At 39.5% G+C, this 23,856-nt stretch overlaps 1 protein-coding gene across 1 annotated transcript in view; it reads right to left on the reverse strand.

Moving 5' to 3' along the window:
- The window catches only part of LOC131234382 (cell division protein FtsZ homolog 2-1, chloroplastic-like), a 34,493-nt gene extending 10,947 nt beyond the window's left edge, over positions 1 to 23,546 (reverse strand). The window contains exons 1-5 of the mRNA XM_058231216.1: positions 23,388 to 23,546; positions 17,042 to 17,821; positions 13,216 to 13,515; positions 4,713 to 4,803; positions 3,466 to 3,590 (exon numbers count right to left, since the gene is read on the reverse strand). Coding sequence (XP_058087199.1) covers positions 3,466 to 3,590; positions 4,713 to 4,803; positions 13,216 to 13,515; positions 17,042 to 17,680 — 1,155 coding nt within the window. The 5' untranslated portion in view covers positions 17,681 to 17,821; positions 23,388 to 23,546. The remainder of the gene's footprint in view (positions 1 to 3,465; positions 3,591 to 4,712; positions 4,804 to 13,215; positions 13,516 to 17,041; positions 17,822 to 23,387) is intronic.
- Between the last annotated feature and the right edge of the window lie 310 nt (positions 23,547 to 23,856).

The raw sequence follows: 23,856 nt of genomic DNA on the forward strand, positions 1-23,856 counted from the left end.
ATGCCACTTTTATTTTGATTACCACACGCAATATGGATATGCATATCTAATATCTTACAAATTTGACGCTTTTAATTGTGTTCTTCAATGTAAAGCTAAGGTGGAAAATCAACTTAAGAAAAAAATCAAATTTCTGAGATTTGATAGAGATGGCAAGTACACATTTGAAACTTTAAAATCCTAATGCGAAATTGCTAACATTCTCCGACAGTATACAATGGCTCAGATTCCACAATAAAATGGATTTGCAAAGAAAATGAACAAGACATTGTTAGACATGGTAAGATCAACGATGGCACATGCCAATTTCTCTACCACATTTTGTGGAGGTGTGCTGCCCACATCCGTCTACATATTAAATAGTCTTTAAATCTATCTCCAAAACCCCATATGAGATGTGGACTTGAAGGATTCTTTCTTTAGCCGAACTACGCCCTTGGGGATCTCAGGTATATGTTTTGTTGCCTACTCCTCACCAATGTTTTACATAGTGTGAAGTGTATAGCATAGTGTTCGACCTTCTATAGTGTGTAGCGTAAGCTACATAATACTTCTATTTTTTAATTAAAATAATAGAAAATTGTGATAAATAATAAATATAAATATAATAGAAAAGAAGCAAAAGTATAAGAAAAAATATTTCAACTTTCAAGTAAAAGAATGTTCAAAACAAGTTATATGCAAGACAAATCAATAACATCAATAAGTTTCAACGAAAAGTACCTTAGTTAATGTATAAACGAAAGTATGAAACATGAACAAAACAATAAAAACGGTCTCATGTTCTACGTACATGGAATCGGCTTCCTAACAAGGGAAAAATGAAAAGAAGGTCAAAACATACCTTAAATCAATCATTTAATAAATTAAAATAAAATAAAATAACTAATTGAAACTAAGAGTCGAAAAAAAATAAAATACCTCTAATATCTTTAAATCAATCAAAAAATGAAAATCTCAAACTTCACAACCGTACGGACATGGAATGAGGAAATCTTGTTTTCCCCTTTGTTTAGGCTCCAATGTCCGTGATATTTTAGCAAAGGATCCTCTCACAAGACCGATTTTTTGGCACGTGAGTCTTACACCATTTAAAATTGTAATGACTCTCCAACTGTACGCTTGCATGCCCATATGCAAATGGTTAGGATTGTGCAATGGATGTGATTATTAAGATATGCCCCATAGATAATAGGACCCACAATTTGGATGCTCAAGATTGACATATTATGGTGTTATGTGCGACATGGATGAGTCACCACCATTTTCAAATATGTGTTGAATTAACAGGAAAGAAAAGGAAAAAAAAAAAAGAAGTGTTTTTATGTAGCATATGCCTACCATGGACTTACGCTATTTACATATGCTATATAGCGTTTTAGCTACGTTACATGGTGTATGCTACACCCTACGATACAGCACTATTTAAAATACTACTCCTTACGAGGGTAAACTAGATAGTAAAACCATCAAATGCATATTCAATCAGGTACCCTACCGGTTCAAAGGCATGTCTTAGTTCGTGAGGATTGGAGAGGATGGACTGAGATTGAATCTCGAGACATGATACCCCAACCGAGCGAAATGGAAAGTTGAGATAAATCCCCAACGTATCTTAGGAGAGTGGGAGCTTTGCTTTTCATTAGAATGGTACTATCATAATTCATCAATATATTGGAATTCGGAAATGTTATTTATGAAGCTCCTAAACCATGCCTAAGTAGAAAAGGACAAATTCCTTGAAGATACATCCAAATCAAGGGTGAATTATTCTCTTGCATAGTGATTGACGATGATGAACTCGGTACTCATTATAATGCATTGTTGTGTCAAATTCCGTTGATTAGACAATTGTCATGAATGAGGGGAGATCAACTTCTTGGCAAAAAATCAGTTCGAGAACTTTTAGATCTGTAATTCAATTGTAGGACGATAGGGAACAAATGGGTACTCAATATAAAAGAAAGACACATGGTATAGTGAATAAATATAAGGCATCCCTAGTAGCAAAGGGTTTTTACCCAAATTGCAGGCGTTGATTGTGAGTTATTTTCACTAGTTGTGAAGTTCTTCATCCGCGTGATTTTGTCCATTGTCTAAGTTTGGACTTGAGTGTCCTAAACCCCTGCTCCACCATTAATGATAAGAAAGCTACCCTATGATAATCGCCCTTATCCTCACATCGCCCAAATGATGTATGAGTCCCAAAAACCCTATGTTAGATGTGGAGACCTCCACACCTGATTTACGGCTTTGTATTGACACCGACGGATACTCTTGTTCACATCTATGCTGTTTGGATGATGAAATCAATTATCATACCACTCGTGAAAAAGTAAACCGTATCCCAGAGAATTGACAACGCTTTTACCATTGATTTAGCAAAGAACCCTAAACACTACTAGAAATCCAAGCACATTGAAATCAAGTATCATTATGTTTGTGAAAAAGTGAGATATAAAAGAGTTGTGCCATTTACATCCCCACCAAAGAAATGTTGATAGATCCCATGATGAAACCAATACTCAGAGATCTATTTTAAGTTCACATTAGGTAAATCGCATTGAGAAGGGTTTTGAGTTATGTAGTTATGTTTTATCTCTTATTATTCTATAAGAGATCATTCTTTTTTGTTATCATGTATTGCAGACAATCTTAAACTAGATATGTAAATCATCAACATTAACTTTGAGATCTTTAGTTTTAGGTGATCTTATCGTTGGGAGGCTACCCTAGTGGATAGTTAGGGTATAATTGGGTGATGTTTACACAGCAAGGTGTAAACCACTCTCTCCTCTATTACGAAGAATAGAGGATGGGGACCCAAGAAGTTAGAAAGTATCTACCTTCAATTCTAAAAATTGAAGATGAGACAGTTGAAATAACATAATTGCAATCTATTGCTCCTTTGTGAGGTGAACATTATGGCCTGTCGTTACCTGCATATTGTAAACCTGGCATATATCTAGTGTTGTCTACTTTACGAAGTAGATTTGTAGCCATGAAAATGGACCTTTTACCTATTGAATGCTTTGATTTGATCTAATTATTGCATATTGTAAACCTGGCATATGTCTAGTGTTGTCTACTTTACGGAGTAGATTTGTAGCCATGAAAATGGACCTTTTACCAATTGAATGCTTTGATTTGATCTAATTATTGCATCGTGCTAGTAGCCAATCCCATTTGGCGACATTTTATGTCCTTAGCTACCCTCTTGTGTATAGTATGATAAGATTGAGTAGTCTCTCCCGCGTCTCTAATTCTTTTGATCATGGTCAAATGGTTTTGGTTATTTTGAGACAAGCACTATGGACAATAAACATTGTGACCCTCCCACAATGTGGTTGGGTGGGAGAAGCTAGACTTGGGCCCACTTGTGAGCAATCACTGGTCGGTGAGGAATATATGATATGAAATAAAGTTGCAAGGGGCAGACAAAGTAAATTGGTGAACGGAACCTACCTCATACAAAGTTAAATCACTTCCTCCAGTAATATTCCAAACAATGCCAGTAGCTCGTTCAATGCCAATATCAAGTAGCGGTGACTGAATTGCATTTAATGCAGCATCTCGTGCCCTTGTCTTGCCTACAAAGAAACATGCATAATGAAAATTAAGAAAAACATGCTAAACATAAACTTTTAACACTTCGGGTGTGAGTCACTCATCCAAATCCAGAAGGTAAGGTTTCGGCATCTTAGTTGTAGATTTCATTACAAAAAATACAAGTGGCACTTCTTTTCACCATAAAATGACATCATAAACCATTTATCTAATACGCACAAGCAACCAACAATAATTTTCTTGACAATGTAAAAATGGATATGGTGTTTGTGGCTTGTTAGCTAGATGCTGGTTTCTAGATGGTTTGCTTGGATACAGTGTTTCACCAATGGTGTATAACAACAGTCTACAGCTCAGGCCAATCGACGACCCAACTGAAGACATTTCTTTGAGACTTGTTTCACTTCTAACACTCATAATCTCTATACCTTGTGGGACTTGTTACATTCCAACATTATGGATGAAGCCAGACCTGTCCACCCATAGGATGGTTTTGCTTGATAATGGGAACTCCTGTTAAAAAGAAAAGAATGACCCATTTTACAGGATATTAATCAAATAGACATGTTCTTTTAATCCTTGTGATTCTTGCAAGGTAGCCAACGAAGAATGGGTGGACCAAATGGGCGGTCCAGATGCCAGATCAATTAAATCGACTAACTGTGACAAATGCAACTAGGTGCACTAAAAGCTCCAATTGGGTAGTCCATTTGGGCCTTTTTCCAGATTTGCATAAATACAAACATACACATAAATATCTGCACAGATAAATGTATACATGGTATTTTCCAGACCACAATTCACCAATGCAGATGTACTATGGAGCCCTTCTACTTCCTATCCACTGTGACATTCTAACCATTGGACATTGTTATAAGGAAGGAAATTAGAGATAAAATTGGCATGGTATCCAAGTAAGCAGCATTAAAATCTCATATCAATCAATATAAGTGAATTTACATGGTATCCTTCTTTTTGGTTTGGTTTAATAATTTTTTGAGTTGCCATTCAAAAGGAAAAAGGTAAATTTGACTTTAAAAATAGAAAGGAAAAAAAAAAGGACATTTGCAGAAAGCTTGAGCTAAATTTCTGACATGCTTACAAAAAATCCAAGATTGTTAAAAATAAAAGGTTCTTGAAACTACCTGTTGCAGTTCCTATCCCCATTAGAGAGGAACCTGCATTCGCCATAATAGCTCGAACATCGGCGAAATCAACATTAACCAGACCAGGAACCTGAAATCAAAATACTCCAATTGTTCAAAAAAAAAAAAAAAAAACAAAGAAAGAAAGCATATAGTTTGTACAAAGTCTGTGCGTGTGCGTGTGTGTGTGTGTGTGTGTATGAATCACTCCAAAAAAGGATACCTAATTCAGCAAGCAAATAGCATACTAATCGGATGAGCAGGTGTTTGGAAAATGAGGGATCATTGGGTTCTCAAGCCTCAAAAATCATATAGTTTGCCAATGCAAAGGATGCCTTGCATGCAGGGGCCTTTGGTAGTTCAGACCATTAATCTGACAGGCTGTGGATCTAGAATACCCCCAAAATCTCTCAGATTGGGATGTAATGTTCATTTGGTAGCTGTCCTAAAAAATGAATAGTTAGGGGGAAAAAAAGGATACAGGAATGGTCCACATACAAAAGAAAATAGGTCAAAGAACAAATGGTTAGGATCTTCAAATATGGGAGATTTTTGGGATATATCCGACATTCGGATTGGGACCCCCAGATCAGTCTGGATTGTCAAGATATACACCCAACATGTACAGAATCCTGAGCATCAGCAAACTGTGCATTTGCTGAGGGTTATACTCTTGGAATGGTCCACAAAGAGTAAATAAAACAACTCAGGTTCACAGATCGCTATGAAATCTTTGTGGGGCAGTATGATTTACTTAAAAAAGGAAATAGTAAAAAGTTTTTATTTTTTATTTTTTTTATTTTAAAGTACCCTTTTTTTTTAATCATCATCATCACCAACCAAGCTTTATCCCACTCTTCAAAAAAAAAAAAAAACCTAAGCTTTCTCCTAACTCATTGGGGTCAGCTACATGAATCCTTTGCTGTTCGGATTCATGATGGAAGTAATGGCATAAGTTTGATGCCAGCTGCCAACCTGACGGAACCCTCCTTGATTAAGGATTGGGACCAACAATGAGAGCAAAAAACTCCCACTAGCATTTATTATTGAAAATTTTATATATATATATATATATATATAAAACAAAAAAAACAAAACAGAAACAAGTACCCTTTCTTAATAGGTAATGAAATTTATTGAAATCGGAAAAGGAGCACACAGGAAAATGCCGAGAAACGAGTGACCCATTGTCACCCCAATAAAAACCAAACAAACCCCAGCAAGGAAACCAGGAGCTATGGATCAACAAACAGACCAGAAACTTTGCCCCACAAGCAGAAAGCTATGCACAGAACATTCCATTAGGTATCAACAACCTCCATTTTTGCAGTCATTACACTTCTCCAGTCCCTGAGCAGCTTCTCTTTCGAGACACTTCTAAATTTTGTCCTCTCCAAAAACACACTCGACTGAAATAGCATTCACCGAACATTTGATGCTTTCCACGGTTTCATCTTGTTATCAAAGGTCTGTCTATTCCAAGGTATTCCAAAACGGTTACGTAATGGTAACGGTAAGGCTGCTATGTAACAGCAACAGTGGTAACCGTTACACATTACGGGGCCGCCGTTATGGAAGTAACAGCCCCGTAACTGTCCATTACAGGGCCTAAACGTGGTTTTTTTAAAGGCCATAACAGCCATTACAGCCCGTATTGTAACGGTAATGGCAGTGGCCGTAACGGCCACCATTACCGTTATGAAATACCTTGATCTATTCCATTCCTTCGAATGCACCATATAACAGTAAAAGGAACCATCTTCCTCACAATCGTTCCTCTCCTAGGAAATGTTCCACTAGACCACCCCATAGTTAACATTAATGGATGGGAGAGAGGGAGTGAACTTAAAAAGTGTGCAACAACAAAGTAGTGGAATTTAAAAGGAGAGAGCAATGTTATTTAGAAATAAACTGTAAACAAAGGAAAGTGGAATACCGTGGAAGAAGTTAAAAGTTATCTGCAATGAGATGGTTGAGTTCAGTAAGAAAGTGGCAAAAAAATTCAATCTTATAATGAAACATGGTGGTGGAATGATCATGTGCAAAAGACTATGAGTAAGGAACCATATTTTACAAGGCATCACACGGGACTAGAAATGAGGAAAACATAGAAGAACATAGACATGCCAAGAAAATGCAAAGAAGAAGTAAATGAGGCTAAACTTAAGGTATGTGATGATTAGTACAATGGGGATAGAGAAGGCAAGAAAGATGTCTTGAAACCCGCAAAAAATGAGGGAGAGGAAGTTTACAAACCTAAATCATGTTAGATGCATTAAGAGCAACGATTATAGGGCATTCATTAAGAACGATGAGATCAATGAAAGGTGGACAAGTTATTTCTAGAACTTGTTAAATGATGATCACTCCAAGAGATTAGGGATAGAAAGAATCATAAAGTCAAATTAGGCTAGAAATCATAGATACTTCCATAGGATCAGGAAAGCTAAAGTGAAAGTAGCTTTGAGAAAGATGAAGGCAGGAAAGGCCTTAGGATCACATGGTCTAACAGTAAAAGTTTGGAAGTGCACCGAAGAGATTGGCTTATCTTAAGGCTGTCAACGGGCAGGGCAACAGTTTGCATATGCCCAATACATGCTAAAAATGGTGGGCTCAAACCTGAGCCTTGCCATGCCCAAGCCCATGAACCACCCTGCTGAATGGCTCCATTCCATTCACTGCTCTGTGTTGTCACACATGAGACAAGTGAGTGCCAAAAAAGGTCCAAAACGCTTGAAGAGGCATATGAAGCACATGTTAGTATGAACCACCTATGCGAGATTTGGGCCATTCACTGGGAGGGCCTGACCATGAACATGTCAAAGTCTCACAAAGCACCCCTGTCGAACCATCATGTTGGTCACGGTAACATAAGAAATATGAACTATGAGAAAGAAATTCATCAATGGTCTATATTCAATGCGCACCAGCGACCCATTTGGTTAATCGACTAGCCTATATTTTGTAATAGGCCATGATCATGTTGATCGCCACATGATACATGGCTAAGATCCATCAGATATGTGCCATGTGGGTACACATGTTAGAATTCACCCCTGCAGTCGCTTTAACGCTTCCATTTGAAATTTCATAGTGATACAATGAATCCCAAGGGGGGCAGACTCCTATGATAGTTTACCATCATCTTTAAAATGGTGACGATTCTCAACTATACACATGGCATAGTTGTATCTTGTATGACAAAACAGACCATTCAAACTTTGACCCAATTAGGCATGGAGCGGCCCTTTTTGCCATTGATGTTGTCTCTCAACCCATTGACATCAAGCTTCCAGCCTCACTTTTTGGATCAAAGGAAGAGAAACCTCCTTTGGGGTGAATGAAGGTCCCATGTGATCCAAAAAATAAACTAAGCAAATGATATTAACCACTGATTTTGCCCTAGATTGAGACTGGTCAGTTTTACTTTTAACATCCATTTGATAACATGATTTCATATTTACTATTGCTGGGTCATTGTGACTTACATGCTCCATTTAAAATGTACCTGATAATTTGGATAGGCTTGATAGCCATACACAAGTGCCACATGTAAGGAGGATAAATCACCACCGTTTCAAAAATAATGGCTAACCATTATAAGAGTCTAGTTTGCCACAATATGAATTTGACTTTAAAATGTTGATGGTAAACATTCATATTTTGAAAGATCTTCATGATCCACCTGCATGCACACAAGGCACACACATGGCAAATACATATTTCAACTTACCAAAAAGAAATATGATTCCTAATACATAACGATGAGGGAGAGTGTAAGCATAAAACAAGATTTATGGAGGGATGCTTTAGAATCTAAAGGATTTACATCAGTCAATGTTAAAATAGAGTATATGGAGTGTAATTTAGTAATAATAGGCATGGAAACAAGGACTTAGTTAAGATTGTTGACTAAGAAATATCCCAAAATGACCACTTTCAATGTCTCGGGCTGATAATTCATTCGAGGGCAGAGATTGAGGACGTTGCCCATAGAATTCAAACTAGGTGGAAGGAATGGAGATGTGCCCCTGCATTTTATGTGATCATCGTGTACACTCAAACTGAAAGGGATTTTTTTATTTTTTATTTTTTTTGGATAGCTATAAGACCAGCCATGCCTTATGAAACAGAGAGTAGGGCAGTTAAGGAACAACATGTTCATAGGATGAGTGTGGCAGAAATAAGGATGTTGAGATAGATGTGTGGCAATATGAGGAAGGGTACAAATAGAAATGGCTGCATTCGAGGGAACTTATGTGTAGCACCAACAGGTAAGAAGAAAGTAGACTCATGTGCAAAGGACCACTTAGGCAGGTGAGTTTGAAGGCTCTAGAAAGGAAGGGGGAAGGCCCAAAAGGGTGGAAGTAGTAAGAAATGTCTTGATGACCTATGGTCTCACTGAAGTTATGGCCCTTGATAGCGGGATGACCAAACAGGAGTTGTGCAGCCAGCCCCAGTTGGGAACTTGGGATAAGGATTAGATGACGATGACAATGAATCTGTACAAATAGTGGGTCCCACCGGAGATGGGTCATAAAACAAAATGTAAAGTGCAAATATTAATTAGGCTGCTGGTGGACATCTAGTAATGGTTTGGGTACAAATAGTCAACAATCTAAACTAAACAAACAAATGCCAATCCATTATAGCTCAGGACTGTCTAATAAATCTAATTGAATAGTTGTGTCTCATCTAGATTGTGCCGCTACTTGGACAGTTTGGATTTTATTACATGCATGACTCGTGCTATGACCCAGTGCATGTGAATGGCTCCCAAACTCTTGCAACTTATTGAAGAATTCCTCTTGCATCTCATTAACACATACTTAGCATTTGAAGTTTAATTTTCCAAAGGAGTAAAGACATATTTCCATACCTTCTATTATTGATTTGGATTAATATACACCCTAGCATCCAATTGGATGGCTCTCATCCACAGTACATGCTAACTCTACGTCTCTACCATACACATAGCCCATTTAGATAACTTACCAATGCATGTGTCTATTGCTCTTTTAAAACCCTAAACAGACTAGGATGGGCCAATGGACTTTTAGACGTAGCCCGAGCCCGATTGGATAAATAAATGGGCTGGAATTTTCAGCCCGGCCAGACCCTCTGTCTGATATATTAGTCTGATCCCAACCCAAGGCAAGCCATGCCTGAAAGTCAAATAGGCCAGCCCAGCCTAATGACATCCCTTCTTGTTTTGGTTGACTAAGTTGTTCATCAAGATGGAGAAGCATGAAGAAAATGCCAAACCATCATACCCTTTTTCTTACATTGACAATTAGTACCATCGTACCTATTTACAAGAATAAAGAAGACATACAGAGCTGAACTAACTATCATGGAACTGAACTTATGAGCAATATGAAATTTCAAGGGAGAGTGGTTGGGCAAAGACTAAAGCATGATACAAATGTATTGGAAAATCAATTTGGATTGTGCCGAGGAGGTCAACCATTGAGGCTGTTTTCTTACTCAAACAATTGATAGAGAAGTCCAAGAAAAGGAGAAAGGATCTTCACATGGTCTTCATTGACTAAGAGAAAAAATACAAGAGGTCCCTATAGAGATAATCAATAGGTGGCGAGAAAGAATCCGAGTCTCAAGCAGATATATTGACATGGTTGAGGACATGCATAACAGAGGGGTAATTAATGCGAGGACCTCTGGTGGAGAGACAAATGAGCTTGCAATTACAGTAGGCCTACACCAGGGTTAGGCTTCGAGTCCATATCCTTTTGCATTGGTTATGGACGATTAACTACGCATTTACAGGGAAGAGGTCTCAATGTTTATGTTGTTTGTAATATGGGATAGTTTTAATTAAAAAGACAAGGGCAATGATAAATGTTTATGTTGTTTGTAATATGGCATAGTTTTAATTAAAAAGACAAGGGCATGGGTAAATGTAAAGGAAGAAATATGCAAGGATGATCTAGAATCTAAAGATTTTACAATCAGGCAGACAAAAACATAGTAAATGAAATGCAATTTTAGTAAACATTAGGCGAGCAAACAAGCTATTAGTTAAGTTTGATGGCCAAGAAGTACCCCATGTAACCACTTCCGGTATCTTGGATCGATAATTCATGAGAACGGAGAGATTGAGAATGCAGTTGCTCATAGAATTAGAGCAGGCATGAAGAAAACATGTGCCTCTAGAGTTTTATGTTATTGCCTCATGCCAATCATCAGGTGGCCTCATCTTGTAGATGACATGGCCCAAGAATCAGGCAGATCATGTCATTAAATGGACCACACTGTATGTTTTATGTGGGACTGTGGTATGTATTTTTCAGTATTTTAAATAGCAAATAGCGGGCAGCATAGTGTTAACTCCTTTGAAGTGTGAGGCGTAAGCTACATGCAACTACTAGATTTTTAATCAAGGTGCTTGGTTGCACCAATGTCATGATATTTTGTACCAAATTAGACTGATTAATAATGAAATTCAACAAAATTTCATTATTTTTGGTGCAACAAAATGGAACCTAAAGTAACAAGAAAGGGCAATGATTAAGTATAAAGGTAAGGAAAGAGCAATGAAACTGATTTACTATTGCTTTTTATCTTATTTTACTAAAAGCATTAAAAAGGCTGATTAACTTTGATTATTAGTTTTTTGAAATATGACGAATTTTATTAGAAAACTCGCGGGACGCAAGAAAAAGAAACAAGAGCAAGACCAAAGCAAAACACCCAGCAGAAGACAGCGTAGGCTGACTTTACAAAGATAGCCCAATCCCCCAACAGGACTTCAATCCTCGAGATCACCTCCATAACCTCTAATGTACGGTTTTCAAAGCAGCGCTGATTCCTAGCTCCCCAAATAGACCACATCACTGCCATAAGTGTGAGTCTCCACTTGGCCTTTCTGGACCCACCAACACTGCCATCGTGCCAAGCCCAAAGCAACTCCTCAACGCACCTCGGCATCACCCAAGCCATATTGAAGAAAGCAAGAAAGTGACTCCACAACTTAGTCGCGAAGGAGCAATGGATGAAAAGGTGGTCAGTGGACTCTCCATCCTCCATACGCATCAGGAAAATATTAAGAAGAATGATTGCTCTTCTCTGAAGATTATCAATGGTGAGAATTCTTTTCCTTCCCACTAACCACACAAATGCAGACACATGAGGAGGAGCTCCATAGGACCACCGATGGAACGAAGGTGACGGATAATCAGGATTGAAAACCCCAATCACACGAACAAGCAACTTAACCGAAAATGTGCCATTGGAACTCTTAACCCAAATCATCAAGTCCTCTTTGATTGGAAATGGACAAATGTAACAAATCATCAAAAACATAATGTGAGCTACATAGCATGAAGCGTAGTTACGTAGCAATTAGCATGTGCAAATTTTCATGTGGCATATGTTACATGTGGCTTAAGCTATTTTCATGATCTACGTAGCATTAAGCCCATGCTATGCTACGTAGTGCAAGCTACACGCTACATAGCGTAGCTATTTAAAACACTTGTATTTTTTAATCATCCTTTGTTCGAATACAAGTTTATCTGAACTGCAAAGTGCAAACCGCAAATCTCTCTCTCTCTCTCTCTCTCTCTCTCTCTCTCTCTCTCTCTCTGTAAAAGCTTATAGATTGGAGTCCAATCTATCACATATTTGTATTTGACAGACTCCAATCCAATCAAATATAGATTGGAGTCTGTCAAATACAAATTTCATTACATAATGACACCGTGTTTACATTCTGAAAGTTAAGTTTTCATCATCATCATCATAGCATTGCCCTAGCTATTTGGGGCTGGCTTTATGAATCTTGTTTCACCAATCATCGAAATTCAAAACTTCTATTTTCCCTTTACCACACAAGCAGTGTGACTCCCCACTGTCAATGGCTTGGAGAGATTTCAAAGCTTATTATCCCTTTATCCATTGCTGTTTACCCTATCTTCCTATCTATTTTACCCTTTTGGTACATTTCCTGCTGCTTAAACCTTCGTGTCTGCTGGAACTCAGTCCTCATGCACAGTAATACTTGCTCGCATTTCAGTTGTTTCTGCACCTATCTCACAGAACTGTTCCAGAAATTCTTTTTCCAGATCTGTCCCATGTTAGAATTGGTGGGCTATGACATCGATGGATCATATCCCAAAAGGAAAAAAATGATCAAACAGCAGTAGCCATATGATAAACGACATGATTTCAGATGCTTAACTAAAAAACGAGCAACATTCCATAATCAATGGCCCAATACACGCAATGATGGGTACTCAAAGTTCACCACTACGAGTTTTGGCTGATAGGCGATAGCCATCCACAACGTGTCCAACTCCAACCACATCAATACACATGCTTACCACGTGAAGAGTGGGGATGGCACTTCATATAACTTCCATGAACTGTACATCATAATAGTATTTCTTGTACAGATAATACACAAGCAGTTCTTAACAGGAGGGATAGAAGGCAATGCAGAAAGCTATGCATAAAACTGAAGTCAATGATATGAAATCTATACCGTAATGATATCAGAGATACCACGAACACCTTGTCGAAGTATATCATCAGCCAAATTGAATGCTTCTGTCACAGGTGTAGACTGGGAAACAGCAGTCAGCAACTTGTCATTTGGGATGACAATCAGTGTGTCAACATTGTCTCTCAAAGCTGCAATTCCTTCCTGTGCTTGAACAGCCCGCCTTCGTCCCTCAAAAGAAAAGGGGGTTGTAACAATTCCTACAGTCAGGATGCCCATCGATTTTGCAACTCCTGCAATCACTGGAGCACCACCTGTGCCAGTTCCCCCACCCATTCCAGCCTGCAAAAACATATAGGCTACATATATCAGTGTAGGTTCAGGTAATCAAAAGAATTACATTTCCCCAACTTAGATTTATTTATTTTTTAATGCATGATGATGATTCAAGAGAACGAATGGATTTTTTTTTAATAAATGATGATGATTCTAGGCAATGGAAATGTGTCACCAACATACAGATATTGAATTACTACACCTTTGGGCAAAACATCAGCCAAGGAGTTTGCCTCTTGAAAACTGATGCAGGAGGGCGTGCCAGATCCACAGTGTGGCCTCTCGCATTAAGGAATCCGAATCCAGCAGGCATCAATAGCATGGACCATCAGAAATACTTCAACATCAAGTAATCCATGTGTTTCTCTTTTTCTTTTTTTTTTCTTTCTTTTCTTTTTTCTTTTTTTTTGTTTTTTTGTTTTTTTTTTTTTGTTTGAAAGGTAATGATTTTATTGAAGAACCGCGAAAGGCAGGAAAGAATCCAAAAGAGAGAGAAAAAAAAAAAGGCAAGCAAAATGACATCCCCAGAAGGGCAATCAAGACACAAGCATCCAAATCCTTGATGCCAACGGCCCACTCAATCACCCAATGAATTGCTTTTTGAGAGATGACCTCACTAGAAGCCGACGTGTTTTCAAAGCACCACCTATTCCTTTCTCCCCAAATGGCCCATAGGCAATCCATGTGCTTCTCAAGCATCGATTGAACCCAAACTCAACAAAAGCAAGAGAAGGGGAATCTCCTACCTCTTCTTCTTCTCTCTCTTTCTCTCTACTTAAAAGAGAATCAATTTTCATTTTTCAATTGTTCAGGAACTAAGATGACGAGGTTGAGAACACTGACAACAGCCCCTTATCTTGTTGAACCTGAAATATTGCTTCGAAGGACATTGGTCCAGTAACCCACACTAACATCTTTTTGAGTCCCCATCAATGATAACCCCTTATCTAAGGAGCCATGGATGGTCATGGTGATAAGGGGCGAATGCGGCGCTCTGGTGTGGAAAAAGGAAGTGTCAAGAAGGTTCTCGATATGGTGCTTCAATCAGCTTATTATTTGATATCCCTCTGGGAATCAGTGTGGTCACACTGCTCAATCTATGACACTATGGGGCCCATCCTAAGGTGGCAGCTTTCGCCTAGATGGTGGGCAGGAAAAAAGGTGCTCACGATAGATAAACTTTAAAAGAGGGGAATGGTGATCCCAAACATTTGTACGCTGTGCATGCAGAATCAATAGATTATCTCTTCATTCATTGCCCTTTCAGTAGAGGGGTGTGACCATGTGGGCGTTCTTTCTCGAAGCCTTCCAAAAGTCATGGATGATGCCAGGTTCTATCGAAGTTCTTCTCCTAGTGTGGCGTGGGGGAGGGGAGGATGATTTGGTTGCTTGCCCTCTTGGCTGGCTTTTGGGCCTTGTGGGGGAAAAGGAATGAGCAGTGTTTCCGAAATAGGAGAGGGACAGTGCTGGAGGTCCTTTACCCTTCAAAAAAGAAAAAAAAAAAAAAGAAAAAAAAACGTTTACGCTTTTAAAAAAAAAAAGAGTTGGAGGTTTTTTGTAGGGCCAAGTTTGATGTTTTGTGCTGGGTGGCATATTCTAAGGCCCTTCTAGGGTCTTCCTTATCCCTTTTTACTTAGCCCTTGTGGTTGCATACTGTATTTTTTTCCTTAGCGTCTCTTTGGCTTTCTTAATAAAAATTATCATCTTTCAAAAAGGAGCCAAGTATGGCAGCATTCAGATGCAGCCCGCTTCTATAACTCCTAGCTCCATCAGTCCGAATGGAGTTCCCAATCCTGAAAGGATCAGAGGAAACAAGCTTGGTTCTACCTTAGTCATCTCTAACAATTCCCAAATGCCAGAGCCTCCACACTGAGCTTCCACCACCCTGCTGGAGGTGGAAACCTGGCAATTTTTTTGGCAGCTTCCAATAAACACTCTAACACTTCACACCCTCTTCTATCAAGTCCATCGACAGAAATACACTACCAACTTTTTCATCACTGAACCCCGATCCATAGGTATAATTTAAATTATCTTCTTTAAGGTATATGTGGACAGGCGAGGACATATCTTCAAAGAATCATTCATTATGTTCTTTCTGGATACTCCGGAGAATAACCATATCTCCAAAGAATCTACATCTAGCCTTAAAAAGGACCATCCCCCCACCTTTCAAGAGACCCGACACTGACCTCAGCCAAACCAACAACCAAAAAGGTTAAAGAAGTGTCAAATATCATGATCCATTATGTCATGCAGGAAACGGTGCTCAACTGTCACTTCATCATCCAGTGTAGAAAACACACATTCGGAAGTGCCAAGTTGTGTTCAACTGTTACTTCATATTCGGGTTACTGTTGCTTCACCTTGTCAATCTAATTCACACTAGTGAGATGTGCTTGTCCTTTGACTACGACACTCTCAACTCAGTTTTCTAAAAAATTATACAATGATAAGCAACAATGAGCACTTAAAATTCAGTCAGATTGATGTGAATACACGGTTTTTTAACTGATTTAAACAAAGCTAGTTTGTACACAATAATACACCACAAACATACTCTCAAATATCACAATAAAGAATACTCTTGAATATTTTGCAAATCACCAACCCTCTTAAGGACTATCTTGGAAACAACATTTCACAAATAAACTAGCATGTTCCCTGTTTTTTCTTTTCTGAAATAGTTGGATTTTGTACCCCTGATTGGTATGAAATAAGGGTTAATTCAAACCTATAAAGTGCGATTTAGGTAACCGTTTTGGCAGTAGATAACTGATCATATTGACCTCTTCCAAGTTGGACAAGTCACCTCAACAATGAATCGATTTTTATCCAACATTTAACATTCAATTAAATGAGGTTTCCCATGATTATCATGGCGTCAAAGCTATGACCTGAGGAATCTCAAGGTCCCATAACTTCTTCATATGACCTGAACTTGAGTGTTGCAAAAAAAAAAAAAAAAAACGATCCACAATAATATAAAAAAGAATATTCAAGCGGTCCAAGTGAATAGCTACAAGAACAGAGAAACTATAAATCAAACTGTAATAAAAATAAATAAATAAAATTCAATATGGCACCAAACATTAGAATTAAGATGAGAACTTATAGGATCCTAATACATCATGAAGTGTCATGATGTGCCAGTTGGTGCAGGGGGGGGCTCACGGCCACATGATCCAAACCATTGAGCTGATGGGTCCCACCGTGGATGGGGAATGCCCAAACAATCTCCTAAGTTGGAATATCCTACCCTTTGATCACTGGCCCATGAATAGACAGTTAAATAAATGCAATAATGGTCCAGACAAAAAGTCCAGATATTGGATTGCTAGGATCTTCCAATCTGAAAGATCTTACAGGTGTTCACCAACATTGGAAGGCCCATCAAGTCAGTGGTGCTGGCCACATAACGAAGGACCCCATACCAACTGGACACAGCAGGAGAAATCCACATTTTGATCAATCAGAACCCTGTAATTTCTCAATTAAGATGGAAAATTGAATGGGATGAATGGGAACTTACTGTCACAAAAACCATATCGGCACCATAAACAGCCTCCTCTATTAACTCTTTGCTTTCCTTGGCAGCATTCATGCCAATATCAGGGTTCCCACCAGCACCAAGACCTCTAGTTAACTCTTGGCCAATTTGCAAACGATTGTCAGGAAACACAGGTGACATCCTCATCGCCTGTACATCTGTGTTAACTATCCAAAACTCAACGCCCTTCATGGAACTCTCTATCATCCTATTGACAGCATTGGAGCCACCACCACCAACACCGATAACTTTGATTTTGGCCTCATTGTAATTATTTGGAACAGACGAGTCACTCAAGTTCTCGGTGATACTGCGGTCTGAGCTCTCCTTTCTCGGATTAATAACCATGTCATTCCCCTCTCCCCGGAGCATAGAAACTTCCGGGTGCAAATTCAAGAAAGGATCTTTATTATGATGACGGCTGACACTGTGAGAATTTGCAGAACAACTAAAACGCTGAGAACTAGAAACGATTTTATGCCTGACACCATCGACCATTCTCAGAGAGCTAAATCTGCCCGCTCGATTCTCCTCTACGACCCACCCTCCGGAAACAGCCAAGACCCCGACTGAATTCCGGCTGTCAGATGGAGTGGTGAAACATGGTGCATATGTCGACATCTTTACATAAGACCAAAATCTCACTGATTTGTAAAATGGGAGGATTTTTTATCACCTCAAAAGATGCTCAAATGTCTATAATTCCATCAGAAACCTTTCTTTCGAGACTTACACATGGAAACAAAACAACCCAACAGCACCCTACAATTACAAAAGAAACAAAAAATGTTAGAAATCTCATGCGTAACACAGTTGATGTTCAAATCATTAAAATAATCCAAACAATCCACAAAGCAAACCATAAGAAAAACCCACACTCAATGCAACAAAAAATAGACATAGACATTACAGGCACAATCCTAATCCAAATGAAATGCAGGAGGGAGGGAGGGAGGGAAAAGTATATTCAAATGAAATCTACTACATGTAAAAAAAAAAAACCCACCTCTACTAGAATGCATAATCATCACTAAAGCATCAAAACTGTAGAATGGTAAAAGAAAAGGACAGTAAAAAATCAAGCAAGGTAGATTGAAGAGTTCCATATTGCAACAAAATAAGCAACACATAACACATCTAGAACGCGCTTAAAAGAAATGCCAAAATCCCAATGACACAAGTCAAAACCACATTTAATGCAAAAGAGTCAAATACATTCAAACGAGTCTGAATATTGATAAAATTAAAAAATAAAATAAAATAAAAACAGAAAGAGCCTCAAATCATAATTACATGGATCAAACCACATTCAGCCCAAAAGAGGAAAAAATACATTCTAATGAAATATAGTGTATGATTTCAAGTTTGAACAAAAAATCACAACAAAAAAAAGCCCCGAATCATTACTGCAAGAAGGAAAAAGAAAAACATAAAAATAAAAAAAAACACATCCAATGCAATATAAATAAATAAATAACTAAATAGTCCAAATAAAGTTATGAATTCACAGTTTGATGGGGGGAAAAACAGTAGAATTCCCAGCATAGTGGCAAGCTGTAAAACTTTCCTTTACAAAGGTATAACACTTGAAGACAGTTGGTAAAAAAATTATCAAGGAATTTGTCAGCTAGAATAGTTCGTGAACACGTCAAGTATTCTCACGCCCGAATCTATACTACTTCACGATGTACTAGTTTAAGATTCCTTCATATAATCTTGTTTCCTATAACCCTTGATAAAGGAAAGTTTTACGGCTTTCCTTTATCAAACTAGTACAATGTATAGTGGTATAGATTAGGGCTCACGCCCTAATCTATACTACTATACAACGTACTAGTTTGAGATTCCTTCATACAATCTTGTTTCCTATACCCCTCTATGTATATAAAACCAAAGAGCAGAGGTTCCTGGTTTCAGCTGATTGGGAAAAATTCTAATAGTGACCCAGCATGGTTTGGTCCATCCAGTCTTATATCATGCTCCATTGTCTTGGAATTTTGCATGGAATCATGGTTGGCTTGAAAGGAAGATTCTATTGCTAATACGGCGGACTGGTGGAGCTCTCTCAAGTTGGAACTAGGAAGCTGAGGCTGGCCACAGATTAATGATAAAGCTTGAGAAGCTCAAAAAGTTGATTGAATGGTGAAACTGTCAACAAATGAGCCAATATCTATAGCCAACAACCAGTAAACAAAACGACAATTGGTGCTAGGCACCCACCCGATGCTCGGAGGCACCAACAACACTTCGTCACGTTGAGCAGCTGGGGTCATTTGTTGACACGTGAATTTTGCAACTAAGCCAACGCGAGCCTCAATGCATCAACAGGCACCATTGCATCACACCAATACAACTCCAGCAACATTGCACACGTCGCCACGAGAAGCGGTTACACCACATGTAAAACCACATCGTAAACCAGCACAGAGACATGAGCACTAAAAATCTGCCATGAGTCCGAAGAAGCAAGCACCGGGAATCTCGGGCCTACCCTCGCCTATAAATACCACGCGACGCTTATTCAAAAGAGGTTAGACTTCAGACACGATTGAACTGATGGACTTCGGACATTGTTGGACCATTGTTAAACTTTGAACATGGTTGGACGTGTGACATAGTTGAATTTCAGAGAGGGAGAGAGGGCGCTGACACTCGAACTTCATGCACCCACGCTCCCTTCTTTGGATAAGGTGAGCCTTAATATGCCTAAACCTTCCACCCATCCCTTAGGGGAAGCCCTGAGCCATGTGTTGGAGCACCCATAAGGAGAGAAGCCTTGCACCAACAGGTCGAGTTCCAACCAGTGATCGAGCTCTACGCCCACACATAGGAATGCCAGCAAGACAACTATGGGCGCAAACAGCTTGCAATCAGCCTGTACAGCCATGCATTAAATCCAACGCATGCCTCCCTCATATGGTTGGCACCAAGTGCAGGGTGCCTTATCAGTGGTGTGCGGTAACGGCCATTACAGCCCATTACATAAAGGTAATAGTAGCAACTGTTACACGTTACAAGGTCGTAATGACCATTATGAAAAAATGACCCATAACTGCCGTTACGACCCCCGTAAATACGGAAACAGCCCCATAATGATCTGTTATGGGGCAGATACAGGTTTTTCATTTCGTTTTCAATAACAGAAGAGACCGTAACAGCCATTACATATCATAAAAGTAACGGTAGTGGCTGCTACAACCATCGTTACCATTACAGAATACCTTGCTTATCACCTTGTGGTGAGAATTAGAGCGCCATCCCCCTCCTTGACTATACCACATGAGTCCCCACGACATTGTTAATACCACATTTCATGTACGCCCACGGCTATCACAACCATCCTGATTCAGACGCTCTAAAGATGAAGAACCAAGGACCAATGAACATCTAAAGCCATGTTATAGGACAATCTACTTTGTTTTTACCTTCTAATCAAGGGTTTTTCCCATATATGTAATTAAGGGTCCATGCTAGACCATGGCCTGAAATGTTTTACCTAGTCTGACTTTTTTGGGAATGTGATGAGTAGCCACCTGCATTCGTAGACAAATAGAGGCGAAACATCCGACAAATTCTCAAGAACAACAACAATCCCTTCAATGCGACCAAGACATTCAAGGGTCTATACTAATCCATTCCTTTTTCACACCTCGCTAGCTAATCGACCAGCTAACAACATTACCTCTCATGGTCAACCCACGACACCAACCACGGCTAAATGAGATGTCTAATGCCCTACGAACAACGAAGAGGTCAATACACTATCCCTCAAACGGTCAATTCCGCTTCTAGCACAACAAGCATGCCATCAAAATGCCCTAGACACAGCTCCCCAACAAACAAATGCACCATAACTCAAAAGACAATTTTTACACCAACAGCAACCTATCCTCATATGCACTATCCTAATATGCAGGTTCTTCATATTCTGTGCCATTTTCAGCTTTCATTTGCATGCAATCGAGAGTGTCTTACATATTCTCCTTCCTCGAACAATTTTACTTTAATTCTAGATTGATGTCCAGGACAGTGAAAAGAACAATGTCCCAACTGCCAACACTTAAAGCATGTGAAAGAAGTGTTGTTTTTCCCTGTTTTGGTTGCACTAGCCCCTCATCCATAACCACCTCTCCACGGGTGGAGTTTTGGATTCATTGTTGGACGTTGGCCCATTGTCCCTCGACTTGTGGAAGGCCATGTGTTTTCCTTATGTGGGAAGTTAGCATGCCGCCCCATCATTGAGGACAGATCCCGTAAGGCACCAAATTGTCTCACAAGTCCCCAATTAATTATCTCATCAGCTTTTAGTCAAAGTGCATCTTCATAATGTTCAGGTTAAGACCACTGAGATATCTTGAAATCTTTTTATTATACTAACGAAACCCTGCCCATGGTATGAATGTATGGAACTCCCCAATGTATTCATTTACCAATTTGTTCCCTTAACATATGTTATGGGTAAAAATGAACTAGTCGGAGAGATGAGGTCGGCTTATATATATGTGCACGTCACGTGGTCGGCTAGCGTCGATCACGACCAATGAGCTCTTCAACGGCCGGATAGTAGTAGTAATCCACTGCGAAGAGATCTGCCTGCCTGATGGCTTCGTCCGCCGAAAGATGAAGTACCTCCACTTCCTTCAAAAAAAGACGAACACCAAGCCCTCTCATGGTCCCATCCATTTTTGTGCTCCTGCTAAGATCCTCTTGGGGCCATCCGAGTCATGATCCCGCACAAGGCCAAATGCAGGGCTGCGCAGCTCGAAGCTTGCGAGGGAGTCTCTACACCATACGATAAGATGAAGAGGATGATCATCCTTGATGCCTTCAAGACACCATTAAGGTCCCAAAGGAAGGCAGTCTGGCTCTGCTACTCGGACATTTGGCTACAACGCGAAGAGTCGACAGGAGGCCAAATATATATTGAAAGAAGAACCCACCACAGTCTAACGAGCACCCAGCTCGGGGAGGTCGTCGTCAAAATGGCCATATGTTTAAATTTTGAGGTCGGCTCGAATGGTCGACCTCGGCCACCAACCTCATATGTTTTCAGATCTTGACCGTTCGGCCTTATCATCACCGAGGATCTCGGGAAACGGTTGTGAAATGGCTACTAAAAGCACGCCTATTATTTAGGGAGCATTTCTATCCACGTAACCGACTCTTGGCCTATAAATAGAGGCTGCATCTACAGTGAAAGTTACGTCCCAGTTACCCCTAAAACCTACTAGACCCAGATCCCTCAAGATTTCTAAGTTAGGCATCAGAGGGTCCCCCCTGCCATAGCCAAGGTCTCCTTTGTCATTTTTTGTGTTGCAGGAACTCAAAGGTCTCGTTAGGGTTCACCGGATTTCTGCATCAACAACATATATTGTGACATCTTTGATGGAGGTTCCAGGTAAGAATTTCCTTTTTAACTTTTTTTCATTTTTTTCTCAAGAATTTGCACTCCTTACCTTAATGGAATCATTTGGCTTGGAGATTGTCCCACCATGCAAATGTGTAAAGTGCAAAACTTCTACTGACTTAACCTTCCGATTGTCCACGATTTCCTTCTACTCATACACCTTTGCCATCTTGCTCAGCCAATTGAAGTCATCAACATGCAAACAACCATGGAATTATGGAATTTCTATCTTAATTATGGGCTCTCTATCACATTCCAACAACTGAAGGATTCAATTGGTATCTTCACAAGCCAGGGTGCCCGTTGTTGGTTAGGACCTTGGTGGGGACCTTCCCTTACATGTCCACGTTCTCCAGCTTCGGTCTCCAAATTCCCTCCACGCCAAATCTCTCCAACTTGGTTAGTGAGATTGCCTACCATATGCGCGAGTTGACATCCTCGCTCTGTGTGTCCACAGATCAATTTACTTGTGGAAACTCTCCCTTCGAAGCTATTAGGAGGTGATGTAGAGTCAAATATCCCCCAAAGATCACCCTCTCTGATACCAAAATAATGCAACTCAGTTATCGATTCAATGAGATCTCCATAACCGAATCTCAAAGAAATAGACAAGAGTACACACACAAGAAATTTGAGTAGAGAGGGAGAAATAACTTTATTAATATCAAACTTCTTCTCTTACAATACTTACACAAACTCGCAAATTAGAAAACGTGGAATGGCTACCTCCTACTTCCAGAAGAGCCCTAAATGAAAGTCTACAACATTAATTCAGAGTTCGATGAAAAACCCACTTCCAGAAGAGCCCCAAATCACCATTTAAATGCATCGAAGACGTCGAATCCAAAGAAACAGAAGAAGAAGAAGAAGAAGTACATTTGGGTAATGTAGAAAAACAAAGCTGGGGAAGGAAAAAGGTACCAGTGAGAGAGTTCTGCAATGGTAGGATCTCTTCCAAGCATTTCAGATGAAGCTGTTAGAGAAGGTAGTAGACAATGCAGGCATTTCCAAGAGAATGGCGGTTGTTGTTTTGAGAGAGGGAGAGAGAGGTGGGCTCACGGAGAAGGGAAAGGAGAGGGGGAGAGGGTTTTGGCTGTTGATGAGAAGGAATTATCTGATACGCGACACGAGGATGTGATGTGCAGTGCGGCTTTTCTTTTCTGACGAGTGAGGCCCACGAATCGGTAATCTGGACCTTTGTTTTCTTGAATCTCACATTGAAATATCTAAAATCTAAAATTTTCATGCATGGAAAACTAACTATCTTTTGATTTTTTTTATCCTGTAGATAAACGGTTGAGAACAAGAAAATGTCTACTTTCCGATTCTCAGATGGAAATTTCGGTGGAAGCTTTGATATTTTTTTGTTTGACCATTGACATTGAATCAC

The sequence above is a fragment of the Magnolia sinica genome, chromosome 19 (assembly GCF_029962835.1).
Source record: "Magnolia sinica isolate HGM2019 chromosome 19, MsV1, whole genome shotgun sequence".
Taxonomy (NCBI): Eukaryota; Viridiplantae; Streptophyta; class Magnoliopsida; order Magnoliales; family Magnoliaceae; genus Magnolia; species Magnolia sinica.